Here is a 23,757-nt window from a genome sequence, read left to right as displayed (position 1 = left end):
AATGGAATACTATGCAGCTGTTAGGAAAAATGAAGTTATGGAATTTGCCTATAAAAGGATGCACATGGAGAGTATCCACCACTATCCTTATGTCACCTCTAGTCCATCTCTTCCTTTGATAATCTCAGTTTTATAATTAAAGTCAAGGGTTTATCATTGTTTAATAAGTCTACTTGTTTTCTCTCTATATATGTATATATAATATATATAAACTATAGATAAGTGAGATTATCTGTATTTTTTTCCTTTTGGCTTATTTTACATAACATATAACCTTCAGCTCCATCCAAGTTGTATAAAATTGTGGGTTAAAATTAGTTTTTGTTTAAATTATTGTTTTGAAAATGCCAAGAATTGAACCCAGGTCTGAGCTTGCAATGCAAACACTTTATGGCAAAGCCACATCCCTGGCTCTAAAGATGAAGGCATGTTTTTTTAAGAAATAAAAACATAACTACACTATTAATGTTAGGAAAAGATACTACACAAATTGTCTCAGTAAGAGCTTGAAAAATAAGACTGATGAATGATATGTTCAATGGGTAAAAAAACATTTTTCTGGAGTCAGTTAAAAGCATAAAATAAAAGCAACATATTAATTCTGGTTATTGGTCTGTGTAACCGCCAATAAATATGACCTTTTGGTGATCTGATTCCAGTTTCTTGAGAATAAAAACCTGTTTCCTTAATACCACACATGTCTCATTATTTTTCTGTTTCTCCTTTGGAGACATTCCAGAAATAGACTGCATCAACTGTATAAAGGCTCAGGAATAACTATCTGGAAAAATTCTATTAATACACAGTGTTGAGAGATCAACATGCAGTGGGCACCTGGCAAAGAAAAACCTGGAGGCCTGGCTTCAAACACCTTTCCTCTCCACCTGAGGGGCAGAATCAGAGACTAACATTTCACTTGCTGCTATGTTCTTGTGCAATATTGCAATTTCTGAGAAACAGATATAGTAAATCCTCACTAACATAATGGTTCTCGGAGACTCTGAGTTTCAGAGGAAGGACATGAAATCAGTGTGCCATAGTCTAATCGGTATAAGTATAAATAAGACTTATGTCCCTACAGCTTATTTCTGGTTACAAAAATAAATCTAACTTTAAAGAGACAAAACATTTCTAATACTTATCATTTGTATACATTCAATTCATTCATTTATTCATCCAATCATTCTAACCTATTCCAATTAGAGGTTTCTTTCTTTGTTTGTTTGTTTTTAAGTGTAGGGAGACCTACACCTCGAAGGTATATTCTGTGTTCAGGGATCACTTCTGGCAGAATTCGGGGATACCACAAGTGGTGCAAGGAATCAAGCAAGCGTTGGCATCATGGAAGGCAAATGCCTTAACCTGTACTAGCTCCCAGCTCAGAGTGAAGGGTGTCTGCAGTTCAAGGTGAGAACCACCGATTGACAGAATGCTCTCCCACCACAATGCACATTCACACATACACATTCAAACCTGTACTCATGCACACTTGCCCACACTCATTCCCATTCACAAATGTACTCAGCTACACATCCACACATGCACTCATACACGTTCACACACATTCACAATCGCTCACGCACTCACTCCCCCACATATGTTTATCCACATGCACATATTCACATCCGCACATACATAATCTATATTCACATATACTCATAAATACACAAACATATCCACAGTCTTAAACATACAACCACCCCCACACATACATTCACACACTCACCTACATACTTATGTACACATTCACATACAATCATATGCAAATCCAGAATGGGACAATGTGGCATAAGAATGAACCTCATGTGCACATCACTGAGATGTGAGAGAAAACCAGAGCACCCAGAGAAAGAAAATCCAGGAAAATACTTGGAGAACATCCACATGCAACTCTGACAATCACCCTGGATTACAAAAAAAAAAAAGGTATTGAACAAAAATAAGTCATTTGAGCACCTACTGTATTTGATCATCCAACTAACCAAAACCTGTTTCTCACAGTCCTCATGCACAAGTCCCGACTCACAACTCTAGCACTCTTGTCATTCCCTAAGTGCAGAGAGTGATAAAGGTGCCCTTATGTTAATGAAGTGACTCATGGAATCCAGATACAGATGGATAGATGGATGGATGGAAGCTGGTTGCCAGGAGAACCAACCATGAATAGAAGGTGAGAATACATAAAGTCAACCTCTAGGGAGGGAATAGATTGGTTCATGGATGCTGACCCAATTACCAACTAATCGCAATCATTCCTTTGCAATGCTACCTCCATAGAAGCCCCAAAGGAGAGGGTTCAGGGAACTTCTGGGCTACAGACACAAACAGTGGCTGAGGGAATGGATCTCAGAGAGGGCAAAAACTTCGTCCTGGTTCTATGCTTATCTCCCATCTGCTGTCCCTAAGTTATATCCTTATGAGCCACTGAATAAAATGGCTTGCGAGCTTTGTGAAGCACTGCCGCAACTTACCTAAATGACAGGAAGGAAAGAATGGAGTATGAGCAATTTCAGCTTCATGGTGACTCAGTCATCACACAGGGAATGATATGGGTTGGTTGGTTGGTAGGTGATGAGTGAATGGGGAATGGAGAGGTGGAGTTTTATCTGAGTCTATGGAATCTCACATCTCTCATACAGGTGTCAGAACCGAGTTCTCAGATACACCACTGGTGTCTGGGAATTGCTGGCTAGTGATGTGAGGAAATCTCCGCTCACACCTGTGGGTGGAGTAGGGGGGCAGGAAACCATCCGCTTATCAACTGTAAAAAACTCCAGAAGCTTGATGCCATGTTAGGGGAATTCTGAAAAGAGTTCCGTAACTTGGTCCACTTGGGCAAGTTCTTTAAACATGTACAACGTTCCGGGGCACACGACTGTCCCACTGTGGATTCTTAATAGAGGCTTAGCTGGGACAACACCTTCCTTGCTAAATGTTTCCTTAAAACTTTTCACTTGAGAAGAGAAGTGAGAAAGAAAAAACAGGTAAAGTAATTCTTGACATCTGAAACTTTATTTTTATTTATTTATTTCTATTTGTTTGGGGGCCACACCGGGCTGTGCTCAGGGTTTAGTCCTGGCTTGGCACTCAGGGATCACTCCTGGCAGTTCCTGGGGGACCATGTGGGTTGCCAGGGATTGAGCCAGGGTCAGCTACATGCAAAACAAATGCCCTACCTGTTGTACTATCACTCTGTCTCCTGGAACTTGATTTTAAACACACACACACACACACACACACACACACACACACACACACAACACACACATGCTGAATGTCTATTTATGCTAAGATCATTTTGTAAGTTCCAGACAAAGTTCCAGCTGTAAATGGTCAAATAATTCAATCTCTTTGGTAGGTCAGAGTGTCCAAGTTTGTTTTAGTTGTTTTTTTTTTAATATGAAAGTACCTCAAAAGAGGGGGTGATTGCGAATCATGCAAATTTTCTTTAAGTCTGAATAGAACCCAGAATTCATACAAAGAAGAGCTAGATGTTGAAAGTCAGGCAACACTGCAACTTTATAAACACAGAAAAGTACCTAGAAGTGGTAGCTTGACATTGGCTATGCTAGGGGTATGCTGTGGATTCTATTCTAATGGCAAAGGAAACAAATGCAAAAATACACAAGCAAGTGGAACTACATTAAACTAAAAAACTTCTACACAGAAAAAGAAACAATGATCAAAATGACTGATAATGCACTGAATAGAAGAGGATCTTTCCAAATCATACAAAGGAAACATAGCCAAAATATGTGAAGGACTTTCATGTCTCAACAACAAAGAACCTGATTTTTAAAATGGTCTAAAAGGTCTAAAAAGACACTTTTCAATTAAAGACAGGCAAGACAGCTAATGGATACACAGAAAAATGTTCATCGTCACTCATTAGTAGGGAAGGGAAAATGATAATCACAACGAGAAGTCATCTTAAATCTTGTTAAAAGCTATTTTTAAATAGAAAACAAGAGTCGTATACCAAAAGTGTTAACATATATATTACTATACTATTATTTACTATCATACTACTATAACCATCATAGTTCAATAACAATAAAATATTGAGAAAAAAAGACAAGGGACAAGGTGTTGGTGACGATGAGGAGAAAGGGACTATGTACACTCTGGGTAATAGTCTAGCAGCTAAGGCATCAGGCATTTGACTTGCATATGGCCAACCCAGATTCGATCCCTGGCTCTATACAGACATGGTTCTCTGAGCAACACAAGGAATGACCACCTAGAACAGAGCCACGAATAAGTCCTGAGCACTGCCAGGTATGGTCCCCAAACCAAAACAAACAACAAAAAAATAAGAATAGAAAATCTTGTAATTCATCTGGTTCACTTCTAGGTATTTATCCAATTATTTTTAAATTTGGGGGGGTTTGTCTTTTTTGGCCACATTCGGCAGTGCTCAGGAGACTATATGTGTACTTGGGGTCAAACTGGGTTAGCCGCATGCAAGGCAAGTGCCTTACTTGCTGTACTGACACCTGCCCCAAGTAATTTTTTAATCTAAATAAAAAAATACATAAGAATGCTCCATATTCACTGAAGCATTGGTTATAACAGACAAGAAATTAAAAAATTCCAGTGTCCACCATAGATGAATAAAGTGGTTTATCTACACTGCTACTGAAAATTTAAATCTTGCTATCTGTGACAACACGAATGAAACTTGAGCTGATGGCATTAAATCAAGTTAAGTTAGAAAAAGAACAACAAATACCAGAAGATTTCACCCATATGTAGAACATAAAGAACCAAAGCAAGTGAAAAAAAAATAGAACAATTCAAAACTAAACTCTTAGAGGCCAGATTTAGCAGAGGGGAAGGAGGTTGTTTAAAAGAAAGAGAGAAACCAGAGATGGACAGAAACTAGATTCTTGATGGTGGTGAGCTTGTAGTAAGTACAGCAGATCTCAACTTATAATGCAGTGCACAGAAACTTGCAAAATGCTATAAATTAATGGGATTGCAATGAAAAGTTATTTTGAAAAACAGTAACACTTTGAAACAATCCATTCCATGGGAATAGAGTGTTTTGATTTTCACAGAATCATTTCACATAAAACGCTCTCAGAGGCAAACTGTGCTGTGAAATTTAATTGCTGGAACATTCCCCACACATTTCAGATTGGCATACTCTGACCAAATGAAACATTCGTGAACATATGACTAATGGCTTATTTTTTCAAATTGCATCTTGATATGAATAGATGTATATTTATGTTTCTTTCTCATCCAAGAAAACTATTTACCTCTTTTTCCATTTGCAACCCTTCTGCTCTTATATTTCTTTCAAATACTTCTCTCTTTTCAGTCTGAGGGTTGGATTTTCTGTATACAAGAATGTAGTCAATTCGACATTTTCCATCTCTGAAGTAAAGGCCATTTGATTTGTGTTTTTCTGGAACTGTCTGTGGGTGGAGAGAAAAGACTAGTTGAAGACATTCAATGCACTGAGTCTGAAGTAAATAATGTTAAAGGGAAATTAAAATCAAAGTTTTCCTTTTGTTTCATGAAAGTTACATTTTTTACTGGCAAAAATTATACATATAAAAAATTATAAATATGTAGCATTGTAGCACTGTCTTCCCGCTCATCGATTTGCTTGAGCAGGCACTAGTAACATCTCACAACAAATTGTGAGATTTGTTTCTGTTTTTGGCATATCGAATATGTCACAGGAAGCTTGCTAGGCTTTGCCGTGCAGGCAAGATACTCTGGGTAGCTTGCCAGTCTCTCCGAGAGGGGTGGAGGAATCGAACCCCGGTTGGCAGTGTGGAAGGCAAACGCCCTACCTGCTGTGCTATAGCTCCAGCCCATAAATATGTAAATAAAACAAAACTTGGAAAAATGCACTGAGTTAAAAGGAAAAAATTATGATCAATAAAAGTAGTAAATGCTGGCAAAGATATAAAGCAAAATGATTCTATTCAATAGGTGATAGTGAGAATTTAGATACTCGGGAAAAATACAGTTATTACCTTATAAAATTGACATTTGCTTAACACAGAAATCAAGCTAAATTCTTGGTAAGGAAACTAGGAGGCAGGCATATGAGCACGGCTCATAAGAGTAGGAAAGATTTTTGATATTAATTAATTTGAATGCCCATGGGCAGGCAAAAAGCTAATAGATTGTTAAAGAATAATATTGGAAAATATTATGCACAATGAAAAGAAATAAACTATATTTGCATCTGTAAGTGAATATAAATTTTAGCTTCCTTTTTACAATGTTACACAGTATTAACATAAAAAAGAAACTCACAGACAGCATCATATTATTCTCTTTTCCAAAGCAAAAACCAATCAGACAATAATAAGAGTTTTACAGCAAGAATTTTGAAAAAACAAAAATTCAGGATGATGGTAACACTATCAGGGTATAGGGATAGTATTACATGTAGCTTTGATGGTTTAGCAATAATTTACATACACAAGAGAATCTAAAAATAGCTGTTTAGAATAAGAAAAATATATTTCATTTTGTGATATGTGTGTGCCTTTGTAAATATATAGACACAAAATATCTCAGACATAAGTTTCACAGAATACTTATTCTTTCAATTGCATACATGCAAATACTATTTTCCATCCATTAAAAAGCAATTAGAGTTAGTAGCCAAAAAGTAAGCTGCAGCCACCATTTGAAAGATTCCATTCTACTTCATAACTTGGATCAAGGAGGACCTCAATAATAATTTTATTATTAAGGTTCATGTATGAGATACAAGCTATGGATCCTATTTTACGGAAATTACATAGACAAAATTTAAATAACATGTCCAATTCTCATCCAGGATCCATAGGCTTGCTATAACCAACACTGTGTACTAATGAAGAGAGTAAGAGCAGGTTGAGTACTAAGTACAGGAGATCGATTACAGGCTAACTAGACGGGAGCCAGGATGGTCAGGCTTATTTCAAATAGATGTTTATTAACCTAGAAAGTGGAAATGGGGGGTGAGGGTGCCCATTCTGTAGGCCACAGTATGCAACAGGAGCTAAAAAAGAAGGCAAACATGCCTGCCAAGAATCCAGACAAGCGTATCAGACTCAGAAGGTCTGGTAATCAATGTCCAGCATGCAATCTCATGCAAAAGCAGAGGGAAAAGGACACATAGGTGATGGTAAGGGTGAGAAGGGGGTACTGGATGTTGTATGCATGAAACCCTACCACAGACGGTAATGCAAAATAGCAAAACACAGGGACTGAAACAATTTTTTTTTTTGGCTTTTTTGGTCACAGCCGGCAATGCACAGGGGTGACTCCTGGCTCTGCACTCAGGAATTACTCCCGGCGGTGCTCGTGGGATTACATGGGATGCTGGGAATAGAACCCGGGTCGGCCACATGCAAGGCAAACACCCTACCTGCTGTGCTATCACTCCAAGCACCAACTTTTTTTAAATAAAGAAGGAAAATATGAAGACTATGCTTTTGTGCAGATAAATGTGATTAAAGACTATCCTTGTTTTATGTCTCTGGCTAGCAACTCAGAAGCCTGCCTGAATCAGTTATTACTCACCAAGTGATAAAAACATCATGGTACAGATGGAGTATAGCCACACTCACCCACAAAACCTGAGCTTCTGCTGAGGCTTCCAGGCTCAGTCAAGTCTGACCTCCCTGAGACAGCCTCACCTGGGAGCTGAAGGCATGGAAAAAGGGCTTTTCAAGGTCACTTTCAAGGTGCCTCTTATATGCCACATGATGATCTTCGATATATCTTTGTGTAGAATGAATAATATCTGTGCTCCTTTGTTTATTGCAGCACTATTTACTATGGTAAATAGCCCAAATCTGGAACCAACCAAGTGGCCAAGACTTGGGTTTTTATGACTGGATAAAAAATAACTGTGGGATACACAATGGAATACTACTTGGCTATAAGAAAAGATGAAGTTATGCAATTTGTTACTATGTGGATGGATCTGGAGAGTATCATACTGGTTGAAGTCAGTAAGAGGAGAGGAATGATCTATCTCATCTGTGAGATATAAAAAAGTATAGTAAGAAAATAAAAGGTGGCCAAAGGCCACAGAACCTGAGAACTGTCTATAGAACTGAGCTTACTATTACAGCAAAGAGAGGATGGGAGTGGGTGTCTTCCGGGGGGTCTGAGACAATGGTGGAGGGAAGAGGTCTCCTGCAGGAGGGTGCAAGGTTGAAACACTGCATACATGGAATTCTGTTATTAAAAGTACTAAAAATCATGGTGGCTAAATTAAAAAAAACTAAGTAACAAACAAAGCTTGTGTATGGTACTTGTAAGTGAAGTCTGGAGAGCCTGGCAAAAATAAGCAATTTTCTCTGATCAAAGGTGTCATCCTTCAGTGGTTAACTGACTCTGCAATAATAAAAAAAAATTATAAAAAGGCAATAAATAAGTGATTCTGTGTTCCTATTATCTAGACCCAATTCACAGACAAGGGAGCTATTAAACTCCACTCTATATGACCTGAGCAACAGCAAATGCCTCTAAGTAAAGACTTTGTTTTCCAAGAAGACATCTGAGCAGATGGGCCTGTTTACAACTGCAGTGGGTTTCCAGGCCAGGAGCCAATGGAAAGTGAGAGGCTCCAGACAGTACAGTCCTTTGAAGATGAATCTGAGTTTTGCCACTGCTCCATGGGCTGGGGACATTTCAAAAATATTATTAAATTGAGATTCTGTGGTTTACAACGCCATTTATCATGGTTTCTCATGCACATGCCTTAGCAGTGCACCCATCTCCCTCTGCTAAGGATCCCAATGCCCTTCAATTTCAGCCCTTACTACCATCAACTCAGTTATGCAGATCAGTTCTCCCATTGGCCTTTGGCCCTTTGTTGCCACCTTGCTGTGTATCTTTTAAGTCCCACATTCTAGAGAGATTATTTTGTGTCTATCCCTTTTCTTCTAACTGACTTTACTTAGCATGATGTCCTCTAGTTCCATCAAGGTTGCTGCAAATTGCATGACTTTGTTAGAGTTACATAGAGTCCATTGTGTATATATACTACTTCTTGATCTATTCATCTGGAATATTTATATATCTTTGGTTATTGTATTAAGTGTGTATTGAATACAGGTATTCATATATTCATTTTCTAATGACTGTTCTTGTGTTTGGGGGATAGGTGCTAAGAAGTGGTATTACTGGGTGATATCAGAGCTCTATAACATTTTTTGGACAAATCTCTGCAATGTTTTCCATAAAGGTTGAACCAGATCACATTTCCACTAACAGTGGATGAGGGTTTCGTTCTCACCACAATCCTGGCCAAAATGGCTATGTTTAGACTTTGATCTATGTCCATGGGCTTGGAATTTACACAAGAAACTGGACTTGAAAAACTGACTTTTGCTGCTTCCAAACACACCTCACCTTAAACTAATGGACAGTCTTAAGACTCTTGGATGAAAGGCATGTTGTCATGTATAAGAAGGAACGTGCATGCCCCACTGACATTTTATTATAAGAACTAGGTGTATGTTGGTGTCCTGGAATGTGCTAAAGCCATGAAGAATATCAAAGAAGGAAAAACTTGCCCTGTTTTCCAGGAATTTACAAAGATATGAAGACTTGGAACAGTCCACTGGAATAACTTCACAAGCTTCAATCTTGATTAGGAATTATATATACCCACACACCCTCACCCTCACCCCACCCCACTGCGTCATCTCCCTCTGCTGATGTTGATGTTGCAAGGACTGGGGCTTGCACACATGCTGAGCTGCAGTGTTTGCTGGGGCTTGCCAGGTTACGCTGCTCACATACTGAGACACAGTGCTAATCCAGGATTGCAGTCCTTTTAGTTGTATTTAGCCTGCACCACGGTGTTCACACATACATATCCAGCTGAAAAGATGTGGCAGCACCACCATTTCAGAGCACATCAGCCTAGAATCTCGGGCAGGGCATCCAGGAGAGCACTCATGCACTCAGGTGGCACTGGGGATCCAAGTTACAGCCTCCCAACTGCAAGGAAGACGTCTGAAGCGAGAGCCATCTCCTTCCCCTCCACTTCCACAGTGGTATTTTTTTTAAGAAGTCAAAGTCTTACCTCTCCTCCTGCTTCCAATCTGCTAACGTCATCTGAAGTACTGGTCAGGTTTCCGGGGTGAAGGAGGGAGTCATCATCTTTGCAAGGGGTGTTCACAGCTTCCAACTCATCAAAAAGAATATTGACATCCTTGGCCACTAGAAGCAAAGTAAGCACATTATGAGACAAGTGAGGAATCTGGGACCTTATAGATAGTGCTGAAGGAGAAGGCATCCCCCTTTCATTTCACAGGTGCTCCCTGCAGTAGCAGCTTGAGTGGCAGGCATATTATTTCCTAAGAGAGAAGATGCCAGACGCAAAGCAGGTTTGACCAAACAGTGTCTTTATTAGATAAGACTAAGCAAATTGTAAAGGAAAGAACCTCCATAAAATAAATAGCATTTGTCTTTCACAATACTGAAATGACCTGGGTTCATTTTGTTTTCCTATAGATGGTTACCCATCGGTATTCATTTTCACTGAGGATTTCTGTGAAGTCACTGTCTGGGTGATGATCCTTACTTTCCCCCTCATTCAACATTATACCGTAAAACTGCCACATGCATGGTCCAATAAGAACTGTTAAATTGTTTCTTCTGTGATATACCTTTAAGGTCTAATAAAGGAAGTCTAATGCAAAAAAAAAAGGCTTCCTGGGTCCTGAGTGATACTATAGCTGGTAGAGTGCTTGATTTGCACTTGGCTGGTTTGATCCTTAGCATCTCATATGGTCCCCTGAGCCCTGCCAGAAGTGATCCCTGAACACTCAGGAGTAAGATCTGAACACTGCAGAGTATGACCCACCCTGACCCCTGAAAAGTGCCATCAGTAGTTAGACTTTCTGTCTTTCTTCTCATCATGACTGGAAATCATGAGGTGAATGATTTAGAAGTTCATGCTATAGACTGCTGATGCTAACAACATGTCAACACAGAGAGCACATCAGAGCCCCAAACACAGAGATCATATGCCAGTACACACACACACACACACACACACACACACACACACACACACACACACACACACCAGAAAGGAAAATCTAGTGCCAGTGAACGAGAAAAGATATCATAATCACATATATCAGTATCATCCACTCCAATTGAAGTTTATGTTTTGATTTGATGCTTTAAAAATGGTTCCAGGTCAGCCTGCCTCATGAACTTGGGGAGAAGGCAGCTTGAATAGAGAAGGGATCACTAAGACCAAGATGACTGGAGGGATCGATCGGGATGGGAGAGATGTGCTGAAAGTAGATAAAGGACCAAACGTGATAACCTCTCAGTATCTGTATTGCAAGCCATAATTCCCCAAAATAGAGAGAGAGTATGGGAGAAAATTGTCTGCCATGGAGACAGGGGGAGGTTTGGATCGGGGGGTATACTGGGGACATTAGTGGTGGAGAATTTGCACTTGTGGAGGGATGGGTGTTCGATCATTGTATGATTGTAACTCAAACATGAAAGCTTGTAACTGTATCTCACAGTGATTCAATTAAAAAAAGGTTCCTGGTCCAGAGGGATAAAACAGATGGTATAGGGCATATACCTTGCATGTACCCAATCCGGGTTGATTCCTGGCACCCATGTGGTCCCTCAAGCACTGCCAGGAGTAATTTTTGAGTGAAGAGCACAGAGTAACCCCTGAATACTGCTGGGAAGGGCCCTAAAACAAGAACAAAAAAAGTGGCTCATGGTTGACAGGATACGTAGAGAGCACATCCTGGCATGTATGTTGCCCGGATTCCATCCCTGGCACTGCCACAAAACAAACCAACGAAAAGAAAAACTAAATATCGCTAAGGATCTTTTAGCTTGGCAGAAGCTATGTGCAGGTTTTTTTTTTGTTTATTTACTTTTTGTTATGGGGAGAGGCAAACTCAGCGCTGCTCACAGTTTACTCCTAGCTCTTTGCTCAGGGATCACTCCTGGTATGCTTGAGAAACCATATAGGATAATGGGGACCATGGTAATTAGATAAATGAAAGTATCATGAATTCCTGCCTGCATAGCAATAAAACAAATAAAAATTGTGGTAGTATGATATACATACATATATATTATAAATACAATATATTGTACTATATATTTGTGTATGTGTATATACATTTATACACAATAAATAGAGCTAGAATAAACCACACTCCTTCCTGGGATGGCCAAATTCTAAAACTTTAACTAAGTATGATTTTCAGGTGATCAATTCAGCTAAAGTTTTTCATCTGTAGAATAAAATGGTATTCAAATAAAAATTAAGGTGCATAGCTTACTGTGGGAGGCTGAAACATGACTGCTGAAGGTTATCTAGAATATAAAATCATTGTTACTTATGTAAGATAATAATATAAAAGGACTTTGGAGGCATGACTGAAGCAAGGAGATTTTAAAATGGGGAAATCATTCTGCGTGGCATAGGTGGGTCCATATCACTGAATTATCCCCTGGTATGTATCCAATCAACATCTACTTGAAATTTAATCTCTGAAATTTAATCTCTAAAAAGCAAGAGAGAGAAAGAGAGAAGGAGTGGGGGAGGGAGAGGGAAGAGAGATGAAAACAAGATTGTTTCTGGTAATGAAGACAACATAGGACCACAACTCAGTGAATGAAGGTGGTTCCCGAAAGGAACATCATTTTTCTGTTATCCTGAAGTCTGACCTCTAGCACTGTAAGGTAACCAAAAGGTGCTGTTTTGAGTCAAAGTTTGTGGCTATTTGCTACAACAGCAAAAGGAAGCTAATATGCTGACTATAGGATTTTTAGACTCAGAGGTTATAAAGGAAAAAAAAATCAAGGTCTTTCTAAAGAGCCAAAATTTAGAAGCATCTATGCTATGTGCTAGGTGCTAAGGAGAGAACCTAATATTTTCAGGGAAACATTCAGTGTCCTGGGTGACATCTAAATCAAAATCAACTGCCCTGAGCACCCTACATAGAGAAACTCCCTTCACCTTATTTTGCTGCACATTCTCTTCACGGCTTTGATCACAACTGGCTGTTTACTCGTTTGTTTTCTGAACGATTACCCTACTGGAATATGAGTTCCATTGGGGGAGGAACGATGCCTTTCTCAATGGGTATACGGAGGTCCTGGCGTGGATGGCCCTCGACATCTATCTGCTGAATGCCTGTCTGATCATTTTAAGGGGCTCATGGTCCAATGATATCCAATAGTCCCCCTTTTCTCCAGCAGTTTATAGCTCCAGGATTGTGAGCACAGATTTCTCCTAACATGATTCTTAGCCACATGCCACCAGCTCCACAATTTCAATCAGATCCTGATTATGCTTTCAAGTAGACAGAGATTAAATTTCAAGTGGATGTTGACTGGATACATACCAGGGGATAAGATATTAGTTTAGCAAAGTTGAGAGATCTGCTTAGTCTTTCAAACCCCTTAAACTGGCTTAGTATTATCATACTGCTTCACATTAACACATTAACACACTGCTTCATATCTTATGATTCCATTTCCTTGCTAGTGAGACACGAACAAAAACTGTCTTTATCAGTGTAGCTGAGAGGATGAATTGAGAACGTGCGCACGTGGGCAGGATGGCTGACACACAGGAGATCCTCTAGCCATGTTGATCTGTTAGCTATAGACCAACAAAGTGGGTGACATCGCACATCCCACTCCAGGGTCATTGAAACAATGCAGGGGGGACAGTAGTAGCCTCAGGTGTGACTGGGAACGCTTTCTCTTTGTTCATTTAAAGGTGGAAGATTTCCAGGGGTGTGCTGAATGAAGCCAAACTTGGGGAACCTTTTCTTTAGACTCTGGAATATTAAGTTAACATTTGAGTCTTATCACTACAAAAAGGAAAAATAGGTATTTATAAAGGTTGACACATGAGATAGTTTGAGATCAGGTATGAGATTAAAGGTGACATTAAAGAGAACATGGAGATGCATGTCCAGGGGACTGGCTCACATAAAGAGACACTTGAGTTTCCTTTCTCCCTCCCTCCCTCCCTCCTTCCCTCCCTCCCTCCCTCCCTCCCTCCCTTCCTTCCTTCCTTCCTTCCTTCCTTCCTTCCTTCCTTCCTTCCTTCCCTCCCCTTTTCTTCCTTTCTTCCTTCCCCCATTTCTTTCCTTTCTTCCTATCCAATCATTCATGATCCATCCTTCCATTCTTTCTTCCTCTCTTTCATGCATCCACTCCATTTCATTCTTCAAGGAAAGAAAGCTACCAGGCCATGTCCTATGATTTTCTGTTGTGGGCATAATCTGTTTAATAAAGTCCTTCACTTCTGGCGTGCCTAACTGTGACTAAACCATTATCCTGACACCTTTTGGCAGTGTCTGGATACTTTTTGATCAATTTTTGACTGATGATATGATGGGGATATCCAGAGACTGTGAAGACAATTGAGGTCAGGGATGCTGCTTAAAATCCACCAACACACAGAAACCCCACAACCACAAGGTATTCAGTACCAAATGTTGACAGTGCTGTGGGGAACCAAGATAAGAAAATCCATTCTGTGCTAAAAGTCTGACTCTGCTTCTAGAGGCATTGGCTGACTTGGCAAAGGGGACTGATGCTCTTCACTATCCTGCGCTCCACCCATCCAGTTCTCTCTCTCGGAGTCATGGGGCTGATGGTACCGGAGTGCTTTCAGGAAATGAGCAGAAGTCTGTTTTTTAGAGAATGAGTCATGCAAGACACCATTACCACCTGCCACTGTCTCCAGAACCTCAGCAGAGACAAGACGTGCAGGACTGTCAGGACTGTCAGGAAGTGCCCAGTTGAACCCTGAGAATGAAAAGTGCTGAAGGTAGAGCCATTGCAAATAACACCTCAGCATTGTTTCTGATATATCAGCTCGAAATGCAAGTTTTAGGTTCCAAACAGAACATATTTGGATGCCAATTCATTATTTTATTAAGAAGAAAACAACCCCAACATCCAAAGTTTTTACTTGTAGTAGCACCTGCCCCCTTCCTTGAATCATGCTGGTGAATCAGGGAACACTTGCAATAATGCTCTACTACTGAGTCCAGTGGGTCAGTGTTAGGGGCAGTGATGAGGTGCTACTTGGGCATGGTGATGCAGGGGCCAGCAAGACCATACTCAGTGGTGCTTGGATGGAAGAGGAACATGTGGTAGCAGGAACAGAACGTGGGGTCTTGAGCCTGCAAAGAATATATCCAACCTCTTTGAGCTATTTCCCTGGCCTGCAATTTCATTTAATTTTTCACTTATTTGACTTTTCTCTCATTATTTATGCATTTTTAAAAATAAAAAAACATGACTTTATAAGAAACATTTATTTATTCTTCAAGCTACTGACTATGTGCCCGCTATATGAGACACTGAGCTGAACTAGGGGTGGGTTGACATTCTTGTTTGCTTTTTGTGGTTGGGGGGACTCACAACTGACAGTGCTCAGGGCTTACTCCTCGCTCTGCACACAGGAATCAATCATCTAGGGCTCAGGGGACATACTGGGAGCTGGGAATTGAACTCAAGTTGGCAAACGTCCTACCTGCTGTGCCACTGCTCTGACCTTGGGCTTTGCTCTGGATAGGATGGGTGTGGTCCTGCTTACACAGCTTCACGGGGCAGGACCTGGGAGTAGGCCCTCTGTAGCTACAGACTTGTACATCACAACCACACTCTGTATCCAAACAGGCTCATCTCTCTGTGGTTCCCCACCCTTAGGATAACTACTCAAATGCAGAGAAAATGTGTGATAACTGTCTGCCTGCTATAATTCTGCTATTAAGCTCATTAAACAACAGAATGAAATGTTCTGAGGTGTCAACTGAGTGATAGGCGTGGGGTGGGCACACAGTTCAAGAGGCTGGAGAGGCTCCAATCCCCATCCCCAGCACTGACTGCCCCGAACCCCACCACTATGAAGGCCCTAAGCACTGTCAGGGTAGCCTGGGTGCCCCCAGCCATAGCACTCAATCAACCTACCTGGGACAGTATCCCCAGGACTTGCCCGGGGACCCCTGAACACTAGTTTGGGAGACCCCTAAAGAAAAAACCAAGGTAAAAGGTAAAGGTAAAGGCCCTCCTGTTGATCGTCGATTTGCTCGAGCGGGCCCAGTAACGTCTCCATTGGAGACTTTGTTGTTACTGTGTTTGGCGTATCGAATACTCTCGGTAGCTTGCCGGGCTCTCCGAGAGGGGCGGAGGAATCGAACTCAGGTCGGCCATGTTGGCTGCGTGCAAGGCAAACGCCCTACCCACTGTGCTATCGCTCCAGCCAAAACCAAAAACCAAAAACCAAAGAAATGACAAGAGAAAAAGGATGTAAAAACTCAATACAACCAATGTCTTGGACACAGGCAGGGCTGTGCAAAGCGACATGGGTGGCAAAGATGGGTGAGGGGCTTGGTGGATAGCATGGATCGGGGAAAGCAAGGGAGACACATAAACAATTCTCTTTTGCAACAAGCAGACAATCAACCTATAAAAGACCTGGGAACCAAACAGCAGTCACAAAAGCTAGTGAACAAAGGTCAAGAATCTCAAATAGTTTGGGAGACCAAAAATCCTCTACAGAGTCTGAGTAAAGCAACAGATTCAGCATTGAAAAGAGACTTCTGTGGAGGGGCATCTCCTCTGGGCTACGTTATCCCAGAGGAGAGGCAGAACCGAGAGGTCAGGGAACCGGGAAGCGGATCCTGACATCCTATATGTCACCAGGCACATCTATTGCAGCAGGGCCGAATACATTCATCAGATATTTGCAATTGTTTCGTTATCTCTTCAGTGAAAATCAAATGGGATGTGAGCCATCGCTCATTCTCTAGAGGAGTCAGACTACAAATAAACTGCAAAGGCTGAAATAAATTCTCGTCTGCCTTTTGTTCCTTGAACCAACACTTCAGGGCTAGAGGTCCAAACATAAACACGATGTGAGTGGCGAGTCACATACTTCTAGCTGAGAGGATGAAAATAGAGGAAGCAGTACTCTAAAGCAATGGAAAAATACAGTCAATATGTTTCAGAAGCAGTCTGAAAGAGTGAAAAAGAGAGAGCCAGAGATCAACTCACGGCTCCCTTCTTTCAGTCTTTCTTAGTTCTGAAATGCAGCAGAACCCACGGCAACTTCTCAATCACACACACACACACACACACACACACACACACGCACACACACACACACACTGCCTTCTCATGACAGCACAGGAGTACTTTAAACTCCTGATTTCTGATGCCCAGAAAAGAAAGTAAAATTAAAGATCACTGATGAAGACATAGACAGGCTTGCAGTAGCAGCCAGGTAACTAACTTTGTTCTCTGAAATGCCATGTCATTACCCTGACCTGAGTTCTAAATTATTATACCTGGATACTCAGAATTCTGAAGATACTTCACAGGAGTGAACTAAAAGCCTGGCTAGAAACATGCAAATAAAAAAAATTAATTGAAAAGAAAGCTTCAGGTTTCATTTAGGAAGCAAAGGTCAAATATAATAGTTCGTAGTACAAGCTTAGCTCTTGCTGTTTATGTTAAATTCATCTTTATGTCTGTTCTTGAAGGCCATTTCAGATGAAACATCAAAACACAATCAAAACTGACACAAGGCTTGACAGGCGAGGGGCTCCATGTCCATCTTAAAATAAATAAAATCTGGGGCCAGAGTGCAATGGGTAAGGTGCCTGCCCTGTATGCAGCGAACACAGGTTTAATCCCCGGCACCACAAATGGTTCCCCGGAACCCCACCAGGAGTGATCTGTGAGTGACCACAGAGCCAGGAGTAAGACCTGTGCACAGCTGGGTATGGCTCCAAAACAAAAAATAAAATACAATAAGTAAAATTGGGTTGAAAATAACATGAACTGTTTCTTTTCCTTATTCTAATGATCTTGTTAGGAAGATTGATAAACATTTCTTCTTCCTAGCAGAGCTTATTTACGTGACCCAAATAGGAAGAGCTCGCAGGCTGGGATGTGCAGGTACATGGTGTCAGGCTCACTTCCTTCTCAGCACATCTTAGGAGATGGGTATGAGGAGAAGTCAGGTTGAGGGAGACTGAGTAAGTCCAGATGACTAGGAGGGGACCCCCAAACCTCTAACCCTGTGCTGACCACCACTCGCCTCCCACCCCCAATTTGTGCAATTTGTAGTTTGCTTGTTTTAGTGGTAAGTGCACTACTGTTCTTATGTTTGCTTTCAAGCACTGGAAGTCATGTAACCACCAAGTAATTATCTTGTCACAGTTTTAACATTTATCTGAATAAAGCCAGACTCTGCATCTGCAGCCTGATGGTCTGACACTTTTTGAGATTGAACAAATAGATCAAATTAAATGTTTTAAAAAATTTAGGCAAACACAGACACAACACAGATTTGAGCACCTTAGGCTAGGATTGAAAAAAGCTAAACCCTATTTAGCATTTATATGACACTAGCAAAGCGAAGACTCTTGATGTTCATTACTCTTTAAATGAGTCTGATAAAGTCCCTAAGGCAGAGACTGCCTGCTTTGCCAACAAGGGGGAAAAAAACACAGAGGGTCTAATGTGGAGAATTCAAAATAAATAACTAAAAGAATTGGAAAGGACATAAATCCTTCTGTAGCTGGCTTTATTCCCTTCCATCAGGCCAGTGGTTTTCAAAGTATGTTCACCAGAATTGCAGGATTCTTTTAAGGAACTTAGGGGTTCTAGAAAGAATGAAGAGGATACTGGGGATAAAGCCTTATACCTGCCACCCACACCTACCCACACCTACTATTTAACTAAAGTTAATAAAACTTTAACCCCTCCCCCAAAGTTCTATGATCTATTTTACATAGAGATTACGGTCACGGTCCTCCCGTTGTTCATCGATTTGCTTGAGCGGGCCCAGTAACATTTCCATTGTGAGACTTGTTGTTACTGTGTTTGACATATTGAATACATCACGGGTAGCTTGCCAGGCTTTGCCATGCAGGCGAGATACTCTCGGAAGCTTGCCGGGCTCTCCGAGAGGGACGAAGGAATTGAACCCGGCTCTGCTGGGCTAGCTGCACACAAGGCAAACACTCTACCGCTATGCTATCGCTCCAGCCCTTGCATAGAGATGATATATAAAAATATGTGGGTGGGAAGAAGAATGTACCATTGTTATATTCAGGAATGAACACCAATGACAACATAGAATCCTGTTATCATCTCAACAAAGAAAAAGTAGGACAAGATATCCAGGGTTCAAACTGGGCATACTCAAAGAGTGGGCGTTCGCCTTACAAGTGGCTAACATGGCCGACCCGAGTTCGATTCCTCCGCCCCTCTCGGAGAGCCCGGCAAGCTACCGAGAGTATTCGATATGCCAAACACAGTAACAACAAAGTCTCCAATGGAGACGTTACTGGGCCCGCTCGAGCAAAGAGTGGGCATCTTTATTTATTTATTTATTTGTCAAGGGAAATTTATTTGAAAATATCTGAGAATCAAAATATGCTTTTTCCAAAAGAAAAAATTATGAGATTGTTCTGTTCTGTTTTTGGGGTCACATTGGGCAATGTTTAGGAGTTGCTCCTGGTTATGCACTCAGAAATCACTCTTGGTGATGCTCAGGGAAGCCAGGGAATCAAACCTGGGTTGGCTGCATGCAAGGCAAGAACCCTACACACTGTGCTATCACTCTGACCCCAAAAAGTCATGAGATTTTCAAACGCATGTGGTCCTCATCAAAAACTGATGGCATGGGCATTTCCTGGCTCAGCCTCAATGTGTAATTTATAAAATAGCATAAGTAATGGTGTGGGGTTTTCCATGATGGGCTAAAACCACTAACTCATTTCTTTGGCATCAGATTTATTATTCTCTTGCTATTACTTCATTCTAAAGAAAAGACAGACTATTTGATTATTTCCATAACAAGGCAGGTGATGATGACACCTCTTACAACCCTGGGGAGGACAGGAAGCAAGACCAATTCAAGCTCTAATCAACAGCCTTAGTTATCTTACACAGCGTCAAAGGTTCTGCATTAGAGAGTCTCAAAGTATACCATAACTTGCCCTTCTCTGGAAGAACATGTGTTTTAGATTCAGTTTACTTAAGATTCTCATTCTCCCACTCACTAGTTATTGCAATAAGTTATTTAACTTACTCTTTAATTTCTCTGTTTTCTGTTTTTGAATCACACCTGATGGTGTCCAGGGCTTACTCCTAGCTCTGCACTCAGGGATCACTCCTAGAATACTCAGAGCACTAAATGGGGTGCCAGGGAGCCACATGCAAGATGAGTACCCTACCTGCCCTCTTAATCTACCCCCAAATTACTCTACTTTTTGTAGGAGAGATACTACCACTCAGGATTGCTGAGAGGAACAAAGACAAATTGGCAGCCAACCTTCATGCAGTGCTTACCGTGTGTCAGGCACCATGCCATGGCCTTTCCATGCATTTACTACAACTAAATCCCTTTGAGTACTTTAGAAAGGAAGATACAGGGATGAGAGATTCAATGAAAAAGGTTAAAGGCCAACCACAGAGTTTTCAAACAAGATTACTTGTTCGATATGTGTTCTCTACTCTTCTCCTTTGAAATGACATGGCTGTGATCAGGGCACAAAAAGTTAAAATCTACTCCGGGATATCACTGAGGAATGACTGTGTCTCTGAAGCAGAGGACAGCACCCATGGAGGAACAGCTATGAGATCCCATAGGCACACGTAGAAGCACAAAGGAATGTCGTTATAGATGACAGACACTCAAAGGTCTTCAGACTGTATACGGAGGGAGTGAATCTCTCTAGACAAACTCAAGAGTGAAAAGGGTCCCTATAAATCTGTCATCAATACATGGAGTCAAATCTGACTTCAAGTTCTCATCCCATTCGTTGACTGGAGGATGATTTAATTCAGTAACTGTTGATATTTCGGCTGTTGTACGGACATAACAAGGATGCTATTAAAATTTCCAGGGGGGTTAGAAGAAGCAGTGCACTAAAAGTGATCACTCACATCCCCAAATCATACTGGTTACTGTGGAGATCCTTACTCTTTCAAGACAGCTGTGGAATTTGTTCATGGATTCATTCATTAACAAAATTTAATGAGCAGCTATACTCCATATCCTTCTTAAAGTTATGAAGCTACAATAAAACACCAGGGAAGAAAGACTACTGTTTTCACACAATTTCCAAACATCTCTGAACCCTAACAGAGCTGTACCTTCTTTGGATAAGAATCTCAGCCGGAGCTGGCAATTCAGACAGCTACAGCAACCCGCAGCCCCCCTCACTGTCTCCAACGGGGATGCAAAAGAGCCATTCTCTACCTTCCTTTCACTGAAACTGGGATACCACTGAAGAGTACTGTAGGGTTTCATGTAAAAAAATTATTTGCTTTCTGGCTGCTATGATGGGATGGGGAGTTATGGATGAGAATGTTAAGAGAAGTAAAAATGAGACACACACACACACACACACACACACTCACCTCTCCTTAACATCATACTACCACAAATAAATAATTTTCTCTTAGAAAACAGTCAAGTTGTTCTGATCAAGACACAAGCTGTGGGCAAAACAGAAAATATAGTGAGGAGGTGCTTACCCTGCCTGCACACAGCTAATCCCATGTTCAATACTCAATCACATATGATCTTCCAAGCACCACCAGGAATAATTCCCTATAATCCCCAGCCAGGGGTAAGCCTTAAGTACTGCCCCCCCCCCCAAACCAGCCAAATAAACAAACAAAACACAAGCTCGTATCTGACAAGTTTCCAACTTATCCTGAATTGAACAGTATGCTAAAACCATTCACCACTGATTTCAAATATTATGCTTTATATAGCATCTTGCCAGAGACAGGTAAAATAGATAGATGTATGAATAGATAACTTCTTGTCCTTTCAAGCTGCTTGTGATACAGGGAAAGTTGAAAAACAACTTGGGATGACCAGCTTATTTGAGAACAGATGAATCCATCAGTGAATAAGTACTACAGAGAAAAACATGTTCCGAAATTATGAAAATCATGGGGACTTACACTGAGATGGAACCATATAAAATTCTTCAAATTCAAAATATTCTATTCCTCATCATTTGATTTATTCTTTAATTTAGCAGAACAAAAATTGACACATGAATCAATATTAATTCCATCATATTTAAAATAAGGTAGCCTTAGGAAGAAAGACTGTTTTTTTCACTTTAAAAAATGATGAAAATGAGGGATGAGTACTTGATCAAATGATTAAAATGAGGGATGAGTACTTGATCATTGAATAACTGAAACCCAAGCACAAAAATTTCTAAGTCTATAATTGTACCTCGTGGTGTTTCACTAATAAAAAAATAAAATAATAAAAAAATGATGAAAATGCTTTCAGTATTGATTTAGGGTTGTTTTGAAAAGATATAGAGCCAAAGAGATAATATAAGGGGTAAGATGCTTGCCTTGAATGCCATGACCAGTTTGATACCTGGCACAACATATGATCCCCTGAGAACTGCAGGGCTCACTCACAAAGAGACAAAAATAGCCCCTGAACACAGCTGCCTTTGACCCTTAACCCCACTTCCACAAACAATAAAAATTATGAAAAGAAACAATACTGGAGAACACTATGAGAGTGCCTGGCCTCCCTCAAACATTCATAAAATCTTGTATTTATTATTTAAAAATTTTCTATTACTTAATAATGATCTTATTAATAATGGTTTTAATACTATTAATGATGGTTTCAATATGATTAATAATGGCTTCTTACGGGCACAATTTCAACACCGCACTCATCACCAGGGTACCCATCTCCCTCCTTCAAGGAACTCTGCCCCCTCTGCCTCTCACCCACCTCAAATCATTTGCATGCTTCAGTTCCCTTCTTATGATGCCTCTGGATTTTTGTTGCTATATCATTGCATAACTTTAAAGATATATTTTATTTAGTCCCCATGAAATTATGTTTATTCAGACATACAATGTTTTAACACCAATCCTTGCACCAGTGTCCACTTCCTTCCACCAATGGACCCCTGCCCATTTGCCTCCCCCCACCAGTCTACTCTATGACAGATGCTTTATTTGTTATAGATTTTTGCACTGCGGTTTACAGTACAGTTACTGACAAGGTCTCATGCATAACACATTAACACCTTTGCCACTGTGTATCTTCAAGTTTCACACATGAGAGAGATGATTCTGTATCTATCCTTTCATTCTGACTTCACTCAGCATGATACCCATTTGTTCCATCAGTGTTGCTGCATGATTTTGTTCTTTCTTAGAGCTGCACTTAGTAGCATTTAACTTCCCGTTAGTCGTCGATTTGCTTGAGCAGGCGCCAGTAACGTCTCCATTTGTCCCTGTCGCATGCTAGTGTAGCCCAATGGCATCTGTTCGCTCTGGGAACATGAAGAGCCTCAAACCGATCGTTCATGATCTTGATGAAGAAGTCTAACCATCTGGTTGGTGGGCGGACACGCCGTCCTTTGACATCCCGTGGGATCCAGTCGGTAACAGCTCTAGTCCAGCGGTCGTCTTTAAATCTCATTACGTGACCAGCCGATCTGATTTTTTACACCTTGGCAAACGAGACAGCGTCCCTGATTCTCGATCGTCGACGAATGTCGGGACTCCAGATTCTTTCTCTCATTTAAGTGAAATGTGATATTCCAAGCATAGCTCTTTCAATTCCTCTTTGGGAGACCTGAATAGCATTCTCATCCTGTTTACATAGGACCCAGGTCTCTGAGGCATATGTTAATGCAGGAAGAACAGTGGAATCAAAGAGATGTGCCCAGAGCCGGAGGT

At 40.8% G+C, this 23,757-nt stretch overlaps 1 protein-coding gene across 4 annotated transcripts in view; it reads right to left on the bottom strand.

Moving 5' to 3' along the window:
- The window catches only part of ANO4 (anoctamin 4), a 448,648-nt gene that overhangs the window by 176,313 nt on the left and 248,578 nt on the right, over nucleotides 1-23,757 (bottom strand). For all 4 annotated transcript variants that reach the window (XM_056116873.1, XM_056116883.1, XM_056116889.1 and 1 more), the window contains 2 exons: nucleotides 10,061-10,197; nucleotides 5,265-5,423 (listed from right to left, as the gene is read on the bottom strand). In XM_056116873.1, the coding sequence (XP_055972848.1) occupies nucleotides 5,265-5,423; nucleotides 10,061-10,197 (296 nt within the window). The remainder of the gene's footprint in view (nucleotides 1-5,264; nucleotides 5,424-10,060; nucleotides 10,198-23,757) is intronic.

The sequence above is a fragment of the Sorex fumeus genome, unplaced genomic scaffold (genome assembly GCF_029834395.1).
Source record: "Sorex fumeus unplaced genomic scaffold, SorFum_2.1 ptg000003l, whole genome shotgun sequence".
NCBI lineage: Eukaryota > Metazoa > Chordata > Mammalia > Eulipotyphla > Soricidae > Sorex > Sorex fumeus.
Note: the sequence above shows the minus strand (reverse complement) of the source record. Positions and strands in the feature narration are given on the sequence as shown.